Genomic DNA, 16,908 nt, shown 5'->3' with positions numbered 1-16,908 from the left:
CGCTTTATCCATAATTGTTATCGGTACTTCAATTGGTTATGTTTCAGCCTTTGACACGGATTCAATCAAAATACTCAAATATCAATAACTATTAATATTTTGGATGGTTTGATACACGAGTTGCCCGTATACACATTCGTGTCAATAATTCGACAGTCTTTTGATTTTGAGCAGCTTAAAACATTTCGTTTCTGAGTTTCAAGCAAAACATGCCGGATTCCCTCAGCTTAAGTGCAGCGCAAACGTAGATGATAACCCAGCGTGATCATGTCTCCATTACCAATCAAAGGGAGAACAGTGCATGAGACAACACCCAGATCTGCTGACCCAGGTTCGTTGCAAATGTGACAGCCACTGACGCAGATTCTGGATTGAATGCTCACCTTTTTTACCAATTCAACCAACCGATAGATGGCAACCAACTGTAGCTCCAGAGACAGGAGAACCCTGGACTATTCGCCGTTTTAAGGATAAAGATCCATCGAGACAAATGATAGTCATTCGTGTGAGAGACAATGGAACCCCTTCGCTTTCAGGTAAAGTCACCATCAGTGTATCCGTGCAAGATGATACTGCGGAAAACGCATCTGATACCGGCGCGTTGAGAAACTCTCAGCTATGGATATACGATTTAAAATTTTATTTGATTATCTGTTTTGGTACGATTTCATTCCTATTGTTTCTGGCGACTGTGATCCTCGATATTAAGGTGCATAGAGGTAGAAATGGAGCTAAGATCTTCCGTTGCTGGTGGCAACATTACGCATTTCCAGAAGGGATTCGCTGTGCGGAATACAAAAAGCTAGTGATAACGTTCAAATTGCATCAAATTCCACTTTGGAACATGGAAGTAGGGCAATGGGGCGTCCACTTCCCTGTGCGGTGCCTCAAGCTTCAAGCTTGGATGATTTTCGATTTCTTAGGTTAGATGACATGACAACAACTATGATGTCTGTGATGTCTGTTCTACCACCTGGATCCCGAAGGAATATGGAAATACGTTACAACCGATATGCAAGGAAAACAGCGAATTTCACAAGGTGAGAGTACTTCCCTTCTGCACTGATTGGTAACGGCGATGTATCCTGGACTCGCAGTCGGGAGATCTGGTCTTGTGATCGAGAAAATGTACATTTAGAACCATGTGTCGGCGATGTAGTCTTTTTCATTTAAAGCTACTTCGTAAATAATCTACGTTAGGGAAACGTGAACACTAAGGGCAAAAACAGAAATTGCTGGAAAAGCTCAGCGGGTCCGGTAACATCGGAGGAAATGAATCAGAGATAATGTTTCGGGTCGAGTGACCAGTCCTCAAAAAGGTCTGAGGAAGGGTCACTCCACACGAAAGGTTAACTCTGATTTCTCTGCACAGATGCTGCCAGACCTGCTGAGCTTTTCCAGCAATTTTCGTTTCCATTTCTGATTTACACCAACCGCAATCGTTTCTGGTTGCCTTTTTGGATGAATATTAAGGTGCTGAATCAAGTTTTTGGAAAACAAAGTTGATTATCAATATCATCAGGTTGCGCCCGAAGAAGAAGCCTGCTGTTCTTAACATGGACAGTTTGTAGTGGCTACAAAATTTGATTGAGCCACGACTGTCAGGCGGCCATAGCAAGGCTTAGGAAGTCAGGAAAAGGAACGGTTTGTCCAGTAAGTGCTCTGCGCAGCTCAAGGGTGCGATCTGCTCCTCCAAGCAGGGTTATTTAAGATACTGGAAAGTTGCTGAAAAAAAGCAGCTCCTCTCATCAGATGCTTTTACTGCAACTATTTGAGGTAATGCAAGATGGAAATCGTTGATGACTGGCGAACTAGTTTTACTCAGCCCAGGCATACAGCCATGGAGGAGAATCTGCAGTACAGGGACGGTGAATGCATAACTGGGTTGGTGAAAAGCCCCTGGGATAGTGACGAGTGATTGACGAGGAGAGAGGTGGCTGATTCAGTGAGTCAACTGCATTTGTGAGCGAGTTGTTGCGAGATTGGCCCTAAAGTTGAGTAATTGGGACTGGGTGAGAAAAAATGAGTGATTAGGGTGGATATGAGTAACGGAGCTTGGGTGATTAATTGACTCTGGGTGACTAAATACCAGCAGCGAGTTGAGTTAGTGACTTGGCTCGATGATTGAGTTAGTGGCTATGCATGGGTGCGAATATGACTGGGAGGCAGTGGGTGGATGGCTGAGTGCATGAGTGAGTGGGACTAACCCGGACATGCGCAGGCATACATTTCACCGAACCATCCTCCGGCTCCTCCCATCTCCACGCAAAAACACATCCAACAACATTGACATGGATAGGACGAAAACTCAAAACGAAATGCAAATCACTTCAAACCCACACTTGCATGTAAATTCTGCTAATGGAAGCTCGGAATATATATTGTCACAAGTAGTCAGGGTGGTGAAAAGTTTTGTTTTGGGTGCAGTTCAGCAGATCATAACAGATGTGACGATGCTGCTCCTTTAAGAAAGTTATGGTGTCCTTGACTTTTATTTTCAGAGTCTTTAAAGACACAGGTTCCGAAAAGTCTAAATTGAAGGGTTTTCTTGCCAATTTGATTATAGCTATCAGATTCTGTCTCAGGCAAAAGGCCTTTCAGTTTATATTAAAAAAAAACACTTGTACAATGAAAGGGAAGTGGCCATTTCTCCCAGCTCAGACTTTCGCTGGTTTGGTTTAATTTTTAGCAGCAGTGTTGTAAAACCTGCTGGACCCAAAGAAGCAGGTCAGACCGATTCTCCCCTCTCTCTCTCTGATTTTTGTCTGAAAAGAGCCGGTATTTGATTTTTACCTTTGAGCCAAGGGGTGTTTATGGGGATTGTTGCAACTATTTGGAACAGCATCATTAAGTTGGGATGATCTGCTGGGTTTTTGGGTAGGTTACGTTATTCGGTATTCTGTTCTCTTTTGTGTTTCATTCGGTAATCGTGTAAATACATTCTGTTTTGTTTAAACCTATGTGGTTTGACGTGCTGAGTCACCCGTGGGATATCTGCGTTACGCCTGCTGAAAACAACTAGCAAAGTTATGGTCTGGGTTACTTTCTTGAAATGTTTTGTGGGGAACTGACTTCGTCCGAAACAGAAACAAAGACACAAAGATCGCAGAGTGTTTGAACAAAGTGAAGAATATAAACTTACTACTGCAAGGAAGGTATGCAAAAAGCAAGATCGACATTAGATTTTAAATTTGAGGAGTTCCTTCAGAAGTATAATAATGGCAGGGAAGAAGCTGTTATTGAACCTGTTGGTTCATGTCTTTCCAAGATGAGGTGATGGAAGGACAGTTAGTCGCAACATTCTAGTAGGGTACCTGTCTTCCCTCCTTCACTGGTGTTCAGGATTTTGTGCATAGACTTCAATTTTTGCTCCATCTCTGCTTTATTTCCTACATACCAGAAAGGAAGAACTTACTAGTTAGCAATGCTGATCGAAGCACTTAAGTTGTTACTTCCATGAATTTCTCATTTAAATAACCAATACATTGCTTTCAATATCATCCCTCCAATCAATACTTAAATTTGTCACAAGGCTTAGCTTTCTGAAACTTGTTGACTGACACAATATGTCTTTCCCTAAGCGAAAAGACTAGATAACAGCACAATCACGTAACAACATAGTCATTCGACCAACGTGTGCATGCTTGTTCATTATAAAAACACTCCCGTCAATGCCATTCTTTCTTGATCCTTTCATCACCCAGAAAGCTAATTTCCTTCGTGTCATGGTAGCTGGTGGTGTAGCCTGGTGATATTGCTACTTCAGACTACAGTTCTGCAATAGGTTCGCATCCCATTGTTGTAGTAATAAAAATTTAAATTCAACTAAAAGCTAGTCTAATCGCTAACCACTAAAATCCATCTAATTTATTAATGTACTTCAAGTAGGTCTGCTGTTCTCAACTGTCCTGGCCTACATGTGACTCCTGACGCCCACAATTTGATTGCCTCTTAATTCAGGGCGGGCAATAAATGCTAACTCAATTCAATAAACAAATAAGATGTCAATTCAACTTGCCTTCAAAATAATTCAACATTTCAGCATTCGCTGCTCTTTCACACGTTCTGGTCACCGCCATTCACTCACGTAAAAAATGTTATCCTTCACATCGCTGTATTTCGTGCCCAGAAGTAAACTCCTTGTTCTGTAGCAACAACATGATTTGCTTTTTTTTTGTGCTTGTAAAGACCAGTTAAAATATTGCAATTGTGTGAAATGTTTCTGCCTCGTTTCTTCCAAGGAAAATTATCCTAGTATCTTCATTCTATTCTTTTGTTTCAACCTCTCATTACTGGAACGATGCTTTCGATTCCAATTTTAACCCTTTCAAGAATTCCCGACTTCATTTTTATAAATATGTTTGGTTAATGAAGCATTATCAGAATTTGACAGATCTATGCCTGTTTTACTCAATTAGCTCAAACTTCTCCAAATGTTGCTTTCTGTTTTTCCTTATTGTTGTCTCTATAATATTACCCCTCACAGATGTTTAACTGTTTGTTCAAGGAATTTAGAAAAATGCACTTTTGACCATTGTCATTATTCAATTCTCTGCGTACTTCATCGTGTTTAGGAAAAACGAAAGATTACAGCAAGGCTTTCAGCTAATCTCTACTCCCAGATGTTTTGTAACCTCTGATTTTCTTTCCCTGTAGACTTGTTCTTCTTTCTGTCTGTCCATGCGTGGAGGCACATATCATACTGACAGCAGGATGATCATCCCGGTTTTGTTTTCAAACTCGGACCAAATCAATTTTGCTTTTGCCTCTTCAAAGAAATCATTTCTTTCCAAAACCAAAGTAATCACAATCAGAGATGTCGCTGACGTTTTCTCCTTTTCCAATGTTTTCTAAACACTTTGCGACTTTGAAAAGTAATCAGCCAATCATCACTATGTTTAAGCTAAGTTTTTGATACTGTCACTGCTCCACTTACCGGCATGACTATTGGCATTTACATCTACGAACATTCTTCATTGTATGGTGCGTGTTTGCATAAATGTGCTTGCACATTGGTTCTTAATATTTCGTACTACTTAAGCCTTCTGTATACCATAGTATTACTTCTCTTGAAAATACTGTTCAATGTTATCGCTTTTTAATCAGGTTTTAATTGATTTTTTCCACGTTTGCATGTAGGTTTCACACCGCCACCGCCCACCCCATACCCCTGTTAATTTCCTTTAAATGCTTTGCTGTCACACCTTAGAATGGGCATTTATCATAACACTGTTAAGATGCCAGTGGCAACTTTTGAAATGATTCCACCTTTTCCAAAAATGGTTGCATAGTCCCAAGACATTGGCGCCATTTCCCACACCCACACAATGTCTCAGTCCTATCGAACGACCTGAGACCAAGTTTTTTAGGACGTGGCAATGGGAGTAACGGAGCTATCACGACCTTCGAAGTCTTATACTTTAGGCTTCTAGATTGTAGAAAATCTGGCCATTTATCTCGACAGTTTTACTGTTGGCGTAGATGTGTGCACAACGTGTAGCTCACATCCTTAACAGGTAAAGTGAAACGTGACACGAAATCCATAAAAAGGCTGTTGACTGTTAATTGTCCTCTTTCATGGTCCACTGTGTCACTCAGTAAAATGGCAATCAGGGATGAACAAAAAATGCTATCCTTGCCAATGATGCCCACATCTCATGAAAAATAGGAATAAAGTATACTGCACGCTCTTTCTGTACTCTTTTACCTTCGTATCATGGAAGTAACATATATGGAACTTATGATGACTGTTATATCAATGTTCTTCTGTCCTCCGAAGGCACTTGAAATAAAAACAAAATGCATTTCTAATATTTGACGTTCTTACCTTTGCAGTCAACTTCTGATGGCCATAAACTATCTTAAAGCCCAAAACCTTTGGCATTACCACCATGTGGAAAATGACATCTAGAAAACTGTCATCCTCCCTGAACGTGGCAATGACTCCAAATGTATGCCAAGTTCAGATACTCTAAACTAGAGCTCAAGTAGCTGATAATACTTCATGAATATCTGTTCACCCACGACACCCACCTCCGAAGATGCACAGAGTGCAGCAGTTGCATGCAACAGACCAACCCTTGACCATCCATGATCAGGAAAAGCTTGGCCCCGCATTTACCTACTGCATTGATTCAATTATTACTTACAGTAACGTATATCGACTTGTTGTATGCTAATACTCCTGATACCATTGACTTACTGTTGCTCATAACCGAATTAAACTTGAGCTCATCAGTTTAACTCAGTGACTGGGCCATATAGACGCTTATGCATACTCCACAACTGAAAAAAAAATAACTGAATGTCGGTATCTTCAGAAATCAAGGAAGATACAATTTAATGTGCCTGCGATATTACATATCATGAAGTCTGCTTGAGTGAACTGGCCATTTCTTTCACTTTTGTTTTAGGATTTATTCCTTAATTGTGACTGTTTTCCTGTCTTGGTATGTGTAGCAGGAGTGGGAGGAGAAGGAGTGTTGGAATAAAAAAAAAGATTGGGTCTAAATTATACACATAACTTAGACTCATTTGGCATTTAACTATGCTCCGCTGAAGCAGCTGTATCATTAATACATGTTTAAATATGTATTCGTTATGAACAAAGTCTGGCACTGGTTATGTAAATGATCCAGGTAGGAACGATTAGGATAATTTTTGAGGGGGGTGGGGGTGGAGGGCAATGAATGTCTAATTTCACCATATTGTGAAAATAGGGATAAGGATTCTGATTTGACTTGGCTGTCTGCCTCCATGTTGCAACATAATTTATGACAGCTTCATGACCACCATTTGTGAAATAAGATTGATAAATGAAATTAACTAATTTAGTTGATTTTGAAATCCATGAGCTGCTGTGATGGGTTCTGAGTACATGTCACCAGAGCATTAAAATTTACCATCGGGTTACAAGCCTATTGACAAAACTATTATGTTAGCATATATTAATTCCAGCCAACATTGAGACAAAATGCTGCATCACAGATGTTGGGAGACAAGAAAAGATCAGATTAGTAAATTCACGTTCACAAATAAACTAATTCTTTTTTTTACATAAAATAGATTGTGTAAGCAAATTACTTGGGTCACATTCAATTTTAGGATTGAAAACCTTAGAAGAAAAAGTGCTGTCTAAGTACAAAGTGGTATGGTCAGTTTGTTTCTTAAAGGTGTCATTGATCTCAAATACATTTCACAGTAATTATTAGAAGGGTAAAACATTACCAGGAATCGTTCAAATCTAAAACATGAGTGATCTATCTTGCAATTGTGGAATACACTGGTATCAGAGTAAGGAAGCTTTCATCAATCATTATAACTTTTGTTGAAATTTTGCTTTTTCCCAGTTTAACAATTGGAAAAGGGAGCACCATTATCAATTCTAAAAATAACATGACACCAGGTAATAATCCAACATGTTTATTTGAATGTACAAATTTTCGGAGTGCTGCTCCTTTGTCAGCGAGCTAATGAGGCAGGTTCTATAGGGCACACAACTTTTCAGCAAAAAATCGAAGTGACATGCAGCTGATGCAATGTATTGGACAAACCTAGATGGCCGTTAAGTCATTATCCTGACCCATTCGCTACCTAGCGAAGGAGGAGCACTCTGACAGCTTGTTCCTTCAATTAAACATGTTGGACTGAAACCTGATGTGTCATTTTTCATTTTGTTCACCCCAGTCCAACATCAGCGCCTCCACATCATAATCAATCCTATCATCATTCTATACCACAAACAACAAAATACAGTCATTGACGTACTATATGGTAGGGCCCTACGGAGTGTTTCTGAACAAAGACACCTCGGAATGCAGGTGCATTGTTCCTTGAATGTGGAGTCGCCAGTAGACAGGGTGGTGAAAACGTTTGACAGGCATGCCCTCATTGGTTAGGGCATTAACTATGGTTGTTGGAATACCATGTTGTGACTATACACGGAATTGGTGAGGCCACTTTTAGAATTCTGCATAATATTCAGGTTGATTTTCTATAGGGAAGATGTTGTTAAAGTTGAAAGGGTGCAGAAAAAGGATTTACATGGATATTGCTGGGACTGGAGGGTTTGGCTTATAGGGAGAGACTGAGTAGGCACAGACTTTTTCCCTGGAATATTGGAGATTGAAGGGAGACTTCAGAAAGATTTATAAAATCATGAGGAGCATGGATAGGGTGCATAAGTCCAAAACTAGAGAGAATAGGTTGAAGGTGAGAGGGGAAAGATTTTAAAATGACCTGAGGGGTATCATTTTCACACAGAGGGTGGTGTGTGGATGGAACGAGCTTCCAGAAGACGTCTGTGCGGCTGGTACAATTACAGCAGTTTGAAAGCAACTGTATGGGTACATGAATAGGAAGGGTTAGAGGGACATGGACCAAATGCTAGCAAATGGAAGGCGTCAGATTGTGATGTTTGGTCGGCGTGGACGAGTTAGACCTCAGGGTATGTTTCCATGTTGCATAACACTGACTCTGTGACTCTATGATATGCTGTTGGTGCGAGACAGTATACAGGCAGCAGAGATGAGGATATTATAAAGATTGGACAGAAGAATGAGGGGTTGAAAATAAAAAGAAATATGAGTTTATGTAGATAGAAAATGTATGAATGAGGTTTACATTTGAAAATCGGTAAGAAAAATATAGTGGTATGAAATGCCATAGTTAGAAGCATACAACACAGATTATGGTCCAACAGCTTTCGGAGCGCTACTCCTCCAACAGGTAGCTGTAGACCAAGATCATAAAACACTGAATTTATAGCAAAATATCACAGTGTTGTGCAACTGATACGATATATTTAACAAACCTTGATTGCTGATAAGTCTTTCATCTTTTAGAATGGGTTGCAGGTTTCAGTTCATTAATATATAAATCCCAGAACTTCTTTCAAGTCACACTCTCGAGATAACTTAAGGTTTTATTTTTAAAAAGTGACAACTCAGCTCAGAAAATGCCTGAAAGATGTGAGGTTAGAGCCTGTCTGTATTCCAATCTTGAGTCAGACTGCTTCTAATCCCAAACTAGGAATTTATAAAATATTGCACGGATTGACTCCCTGCATTGACTGCCTGCAGATTGTGTGCTTTTTAAGAACAAAATAGAATGTATCTGCCATTACAATTCTGCAAATGCAAATACGCCCCCTAAACCTACATGTGTGTGCGCGCGCACGTGGTCATCCTCAATCATCCTCAACAAAAGGTTTTCATCTTTGATGACCAGTTCTTCATCCAGACACATGAAACAGCCGTGGAAACCAAATTTGCACCCTACATATGCCAACGTTTTCATGCACAAGCTTGAACAAGACTTCTTCTCTGCACAGGACCCACAACTAGCACTACACACCAGATGTATTGATGACATTTTTTCCCCTCTGGATTCATAGTGAAGAGCCACTGAAACAACTACACAATGATATCAAGAAATTCCATTCCACCATCAGACTTATGATGGACTACTCTTTAGTATCTGTATCATTCTTGGGAACACGACAGATACCTGAAGGTGCTGAAGGACGCCATCATAAATGCAGGGCACAATGCACAACTCATCAATCGCCAGTTCTGATGTGCCAGAGTGAGAAACCATTAAAAAAAACTTCCTCAGGAGACAGATAGGGTACACTTCATTATCCAGTACTTCACGGGAGCGGCGAAAATATGACGTATTCTTTGCAGCCTGCAACACATTATCAGTGAGGACGAGCACCTCGCCAAGTCCTTCCATACACCTCCACATCTCGTCCTTAAGCGACCACCAGACCTTAAACAAACCATTGCTCACAGCAAACTGCCCAGCCTTCAGGACAACATCGACCACAACACCACATAACCCTGTCATGGCATTAACTGCAAGACATTTCAGAGTGTCGACATGGATGCTACCATGTTGTGTTTCTGTTCGCCGAGCTGGGAATTTGTGTTGCAGACCTTTCGTCCCCTGTCTAGGTGGCATCCTCAGTGCTAGAGAGCCTCCTGTGAAGCGCTTCTGTGTTGTTTCCTCCGGCATTTATAGTGGTTTGTCTCTGCCGCTTCCGGTTGTTAGTTCCAGCTGTCCGCTGCAGTGGCCGGTATATTGGGTCCAGGTCGGTGTTTCTTGATAGAATCTGTGGATGAGTGCCATGCCTCTAGGAATTCCCTGGCTGTTCCCTGTTTGGCTTGCCCTATAATAGCAAAACCAACGTAGTGTACAAAATCCCATGCAAGGACTGCACAAAACACTACATAGGACAAACCCGCTTCCGGTTGTCAGTTCCAGCTGTCCGCTGCAGTGGCCGGTATATTGGGTCCAGGTCGGTGTTTGTTGTTAGAATCTGTGGATGAGTGCCATGCCTCTAGGAATTCCCTGAACCACAACAATGAGCACCCGAGCTACAAATCTTCTCACAAACTTTGAAAATGCTACCCTTACACGTGGGGACAGTTCCCACCTTGTACGTTGCAGGTACTCATATTACTCGGCCAATATTGTCTATCTCATACGCGGTAGGCATGGATGCCCTGAAGCATGGTACATTGGTGAGACAAAGCAGACACTCTGACAATAGATGAATGGACCCCGTGGAACAATTGCCAGACAGGAATGTTCTCTCCCATCGGGGAACACTTGAGTAGGCAGGGGCATTTGACCTTTGATCTTCGGGTGACCATCATCCAAGGCGGACTTCGGGATAATCAACAACACAGAGTGGCCAAGCAGAGGCTGATAGCCAAGTTCTATACCCATCAGCATGGCCTCAACTGGGATCTTGTGTTTATGTCACACTATAGGTGACCCTACTACACTGTACACTTTCACACATACACACTTTTACATACTAACACACTTACACAGACCCTCTCTCATACACTCGCACTGTCTCAGACGCACATGCATGCATCCCCCCCCCCCCCAAGAGGTGCACATATGCAAGCACACACTCTCACATGCACTTACACTCCCACACGCACACTCACGTACACTCACTCACACTACCCCCTCTCCATACACGCACATACACACACGTTCTGTCTCCCTCACATGCACACACACACATATAAGTCTATTGGTTGAATTTGCATTTGCAGAATTATAATTGCAGATACACTCTATTTTGTTTTAAAAAACACACATAATCTGAAGGAAGTCAATGCAGGCAGTCAATCCATGCAACATTTTATGAATTCTTACTATGGAAATAGAAGCAGTCTGATTCAATTGAATTTGCATTTGCAGAATTGTAATTGCAGATACATTCTATTTTGTTTAAAAAAAAACACACATAATCTGAAGGAAGTCAATGCAGGCAGTCAATCCATGCAACATTTTATGAATTCTTACTATGGAAATAGAAGCAGTCTGATTCAAGATAGGAATATAGACAGACTCTGACCTTATACCTTTAATGCATTTTCTGAGCTGATATGTCACTTTTTTTTATAAAACCTTAAGTTGACTCGAGAATGTGACTTGAAAGATGTTCTGGGATTTACATATTAATGAACTGAAACCTGCAATCCATTCTAAAAAAGGAAAGACTTATCAGCAATCTAGGTTTGTTAAATATGTTGTATCAGTTGCATGCATGACACTGTGATCATTTGCCATAAATTCAGTGTCTTATGATCCTGATCCACAGCTATCAGATGAAGGATCAGCGCTCTGAAAGCTAGTACTTCTAAATAAATCTGTTGCACTATACGGTGGTGTTGTGTGATTTTTAACTTTATCCAGCCCTATCCAACAGCGGCATCTCCACCTTAGTCAACAGATGTGGAATGGAGTTTAAATCATTGTTTGATATTACAGTTACAATGCAGAACAGAAGTATTGGAACGTGTGGGATTATTTGGGACATGTTCATGTATCCATATCCACACTATGTGGAAATTCTGCAGGATGTTTTCATAAATCCACACTGGTAAAAATACATTTGGATTTGGATGTTTCAAGCTGACAACTTAGTAGTATTTAATATACTTGTTTAAAACGTAAAACACAACTCGTCTCAAGCAATGTAAATGCAGCCGATATCATTTACTAGAATTAATTATAAATAGTAAACGTGAAATTATGTGATATTTGGAGAATACTTTGTGAGTGTTGAGAAGATTTGTAGCTCAAGTTGAAGATCTGGATGTAGGTTTGCTCGCTGACCTTGAAGGTTCATTTTCAGACGTTTCGTCACTTTACTAGATAACATCTTCAGTGAGCCTCCGGATTGAGCACTGCTAATAATTCTTGCTTTCTATTTATATGTTTGTGCTTCTTTGGGCTGGTGATGTAATTTCCTGTGTTGGAAAGCAGGAATCACCAGCAGTGCTCCATCCAGAAGCTAAGTGAAGACGTTACCTTGTATGGTGATGAAATGTCTGAAAATGAACTTTACAGTTCAACGAGCAAACCACCGTCCACTGGATAATAGTGGTCAGATTAAGTAGAATTATCGTGGATTTATTACAGAGAAATCATGTTTGACAAACTTGTTTGAGTCCAAATTTTAGAATATTATTAACAGTATAGATAAGTACCAGAACATGGTAGATATGTTGTGCTGTATTTAGATTTAGAGATCGTTTCCATACAGCCTTACACAAGAGGGTAATACTCAAAATTGAATCATATGAAATGGTTGTTATATGTTTGTGCGAAGATTTGTAGCTCGGGTGCTCGTTGTTGTGGTTCTGTTCGCCGAGCTGGAAGTTTTTGTTGCAAACGTTTCGTCCCCTGGCTAGGCGACATCATAAGTGCTTGGGAGCCTCCTGCGAAGCGCTTCTTTGATGTTTCCTCCGGTGTTTATAGTGGTCTGTCCCTGCCGTTTCCGGTTGTCAGTTTCAGCTGTCCGCTGTAGTGGTTGGTATATTGGGTCCAGGTCGATGTGTTTGTTGATGGAGTTTGTGGATGAATGCCATACCGTGCTCTGCCATGGCATTCATCCACAAACTCCATCAACAAACACATCGACTTGGACCCAATATACCAACCACTACAGCGGACAGCTGAAACTGACAACCGGAAGCGGCAGGGACAGACCACTATAAACACCGGAGGAAACATCAAAGAAGCGCTTCTCAGGAGGTTCCCAAGCACTGATGATGTCGCCTAGCCAGGGGACGAAACGTTTGCAACAAAAACTTCCAGCTCGGCGAACAGAACCACAACAATGGTTGTTATATATTTGCATTGCTATGGCATTGTTCTTAACATATTATTATTATCAGTGGTATTGTGATTTGACAAATTAAATTTGGTGGTGGAAGAAATTTGAGTTTAGTTTATTTCTGGTCTAATATATGAGTTTTTTTAAGTCAGCAAGTCATTTTTTATCATTGATTTGCAAACAGTTCTTAGAATACGTGGTGCGTTTCCAGCTCAATGGCCAGCAGGCCACCTGGATAAAATATTGTTAATGTGTTTTCTGACTTGAATCTCCTGATGCAGTGGCATCATGCCTGTGAAGTATACCTCAGTTGATTACAACTCAGTGAGAAGATATCTAGAGGTGTAGAGCACTGTGTAGATGTCAGAGAGGAAGACATTCAACAACGCTGTTAAGTTCAAAGTCAGCTCAGTTAGCAGTTTGTTTTAAAAGTCTTAGGGAGGGGCATCAACTGAAGAAAATTGCATCGATCAAATGTGATGTAATTACCCAAAAGATAATCTATTAAATCTAGGCCAGTAAAGCAAGAAGATTTAGCAGCCAATAGGGTTCATATTTCGCTGAGATTTGAGTCCTCACAGAGTTCTTGTTGAGATACAACGTGTAATTCCTCGTATTTTTAAAATTTCTGATGAAATCTTGCCAATTGCTTTTGTCAATATATTGTACTTCATCATTTTTTTCGTGCTGTGGAATAAACTGTTGTGTTACTTTATTCAGAGTACTTTAATTGATTTTTGTTAATGTGCTCCCTGACTTTACTCCATATTAAGCAAAACTAAAAAAATACGAAGTATAGTTTTTCAGGCCAGGTGCCACTGCGGGGGCTGTCTTACCATATTATGATCCACTGGGATAATAGCCACATGGATTCAGCAGCTTTTCACATGATACTTCCGAAAGGACCTATTTCTGCCGTGTCTGTGGATTAAGCACTTTCCCTTGAAGTGGATCAATTTTCAAGGGACTTAGAGGAAGTGGGAAAAATAACTAATAAGAGAGATAAATTATGGAGAAGCTGGCAAATTATATGCAGGATTTTCATTGTGAAATAAGTATACAACAAAACATAGTACGGTCAGCACATGACCAGGCCCTTTGGTCCACCATATCAGTGCGAACTATAATGCCATTCTAAACTAATCCCATCTGACTGTGCACAGCCCTTCTCCCTCTATTTCCTGCCTGTCTGTCTGAATGCCTCTTAAACATTACTTGTGCATCTGCTTCTAATACTCCCCCAGGTAGGGCATGCATCGCACCAACCACTGTCTGCATAAAGAAAACCTGCCTCTCACATTTCCTTCAAACCTATCTCCTCTCACATTAAAATTATGTCCCCTAGTAATTGACGTTTCTACCCTGCGGAAAAGACCCTGACTATCCATTACATCTATGCCTCTCATAATTTTGTAAACTTCTATCAGGTCACCCCTCATCTTTCGACATTCAAGTGAAAACAAACCAAATCTGTCAAATGTCTCTGCATAATTAAAACCATTAACCCCAAGCAAAATAACCTAATAATCCGTTTCTTTACACTCTCCGACATATCCATACACTTCTAGTAGTGTGGTGACCAGAGACACGCACAAGTTTAAAGTTCTATATAGTTGCAACATGATTTATCAACTTTTATACTCTATGCCCCAATCGATGAAGGTAAACATGTGATCTGCCTTCTTGGCTGTCTTATCCACTTGTGTTGGCCTTTCAAGGAACTGTGGACCCGTTCATCTAGGCCGACTGCATGTTAATACTACTTAGGGTTCTACCATTTACTGTACATTTCTTTCCTGTATTAGTTCCCTCAAAATATATCACGTTACATTTGTCTGAATTAAACTCCATTTGCCATTTCTGTGACCAAGTCTCCAGCGTATATTTATACTACTGTATCCTTTGGCAATCAACCTCACTATCCACAGCTGCCCCAATTATTGTAGCATGCACAAGTGTACCAATCAGGCCACTTACATTTTTCTACACATAATTTATTGTTATAAAAATGACATGGATCACTAATCCTTGCGGAATACTCACTGGTCATAGATCGACGGACTGAAAAACATTCTTCCTACACTAGACTTTGTCTTCTACGATTAAGCTAATTCTGTAGCTACCTTACCAGGTCACTACCCTCTCCTTTTGTGTCAGCCTGCCATCAGGGATTTGTCAAATGTCTTGATCAAGTCCATATATCCAACATCTACCGCCATGCCCGCATCAATCATCGTTGTCATTTCTTAAATGATCTCAGTAACGTTTGTGAGACATGACATTCTCCGCACAAAAATATGCTGCTTATTGCTAATAAGTTCATATTCATTTTAAAAAGTGATTAAAACCTATCGCTAAGAATCTTCAATAATTTCCCTACCACTGTCATGAGGCATGAACCTTGTAATTTCCCAGATTATCCCTATTGTCTTTCTTAAAGAAAAGAATAATGTCGGTTATTATCTAGTCCTCTGGGATCTCTCCTGTGATCCAACGATTTCGGACAAGCCCCAGCAATTTTCTGACTGGTCTCCCTCAGACTTCTGGAATAGTGACCATCAGGTCCTGGGGTTTTGTCTACCATAATAATTTTCAAAAAGTCGCCACCCCCAACATTTTTGTATTGACGTGCCCTAAAATATCAAAAACTGTGTGGAAAATTAAACTGTGAACAGGGTTTAGAACCTCCATAAAAGATTCCATTCAGTGTAAAGCATCTTTGCCTCGTCCTGAGGCCCTCAGCCTCACAGAGGCTACCTATATTCAGTCTATTGCATTCAGCCAATATGATGTCAAGTAAGGAACAGATGTACCAAATACTGCAAAGCGTTTGTGCTCTGAGAAAATTGCTGCAAATAGAACTGACGACACGCGTTTCAGAACATGTCAAGCTGTTCCAGGGTTATTTCAAAATCAGCCGGTTAATATGGAATGTTCTGCAGGAGTGTCTTACCAGATGCTGGTATTACCGGATAAATGAGACCCCTAAATAAAATTTGGTCTGCAAGTTTTCCTTTTTCCAGTTAACCTAGCAACCCGTCACTAGAACAGTCAATATGTCTTTTTCTTCTTATCTTGAGTTGGTTGAACTGATGGTTTGTGATACAAAATGGCAAAAACAGCTCTTCTTCTAATTCCACACCAGCTAAGGTCACTATGAAAGTTCTGCTGTCTCAACCTCCCAGCCCGCCTGAAGCCTGGGACCCTCAGCTTAAACTCATCACCATTCTAATGAGAGAACAGTCGTGTGGTCCTTTGGGAGTATGGTAACTACTGTAGCTGTAAAACAAATAAGAAGTTAAAGCAAACTTCCAAGCCAATGGATATGTCTAAGAAGAATAAAGAATGCAGCAATGTCTGTGTATGAAAGGATCCAATACATGCTTGTCTGAGAGAGAGTCATAGAGATGTATAGCATGGAAACAGACCCTTCAGTTCAACTTGTCCATGCCGACAAGATATCCCAACCAAATCTAGTCCCACCTGCTAGCACACCGCCCTTATCCCCCCAAACACTTCCTATTGATATACCTATCCAGATGCCTTTTAAATGTTTCAATTGTACTAGCCTCCACTACTTCCTCTGACAGCTCATTCCATACATGTACTACCTTTTGTGTGAAAATGTTGCCCCTTAGGTCTCTTTTATATCTTTCCCCTCTCACCCTAAACCTATACCTTCAAGTTCTGGACTCCCCACCCCTGGGAAAATACTTTGTCCATTTATCCTAACCATGTGCCTCATGATTATATAAACCTCT

The 16,908-nt window shown here is 40.6% G+C and overlaps 1 protein-coding gene across 5 annotated transcripts in view; it reads left to right on the top strand.

The window, feature by feature from the left end:
- The window catches only part of LOC122556422 (protocadherin-10-like), a 176,962-nt gene that overhangs the window by 98,298 nt on the left and 61,756 nt on the right, over positions 1-16,908 (top strand). The window contains exon 2 of one of the 5 annotated variants that reach the window (XM_043703054.1): positions 4,657-6,055. The exons of the other annotated variants lie outside the window; for them this stretch is intronic. Coding sequence (XP_043558989.1) covers positions 4,657-4,854 — 198 coding nt within the window. The 3' untranslated portion in view covers positions 4,855-6,055. Of the gene's footprint in view, positions 1-4,656; positions 6,056-16,908 lie in introns of those variants that run through there. 5 annotated transcript variants of the gene reach the window in all.

Source organism: Chiloscyllium plagiosum, chromosome 14, assembly GCF_004010195.1.
Source record: "Chiloscyllium plagiosum isolate BGI_BamShark_2017 chromosome 14, ASM401019v2, whole genome shotgun sequence".
Taxonomy (NCBI): domain Eukaryota; kingdom Metazoa; phylum Chordata; class Chondrichthyes; order Orectolobiformes; family Hemiscylliidae; genus Chiloscyllium; species Chiloscyllium plagiosum.
The sequence above is the reverse complement of the archived record's forward strand: the minus strand, read 5'-3'. Positions and strand labels throughout refer to the sequence as shown.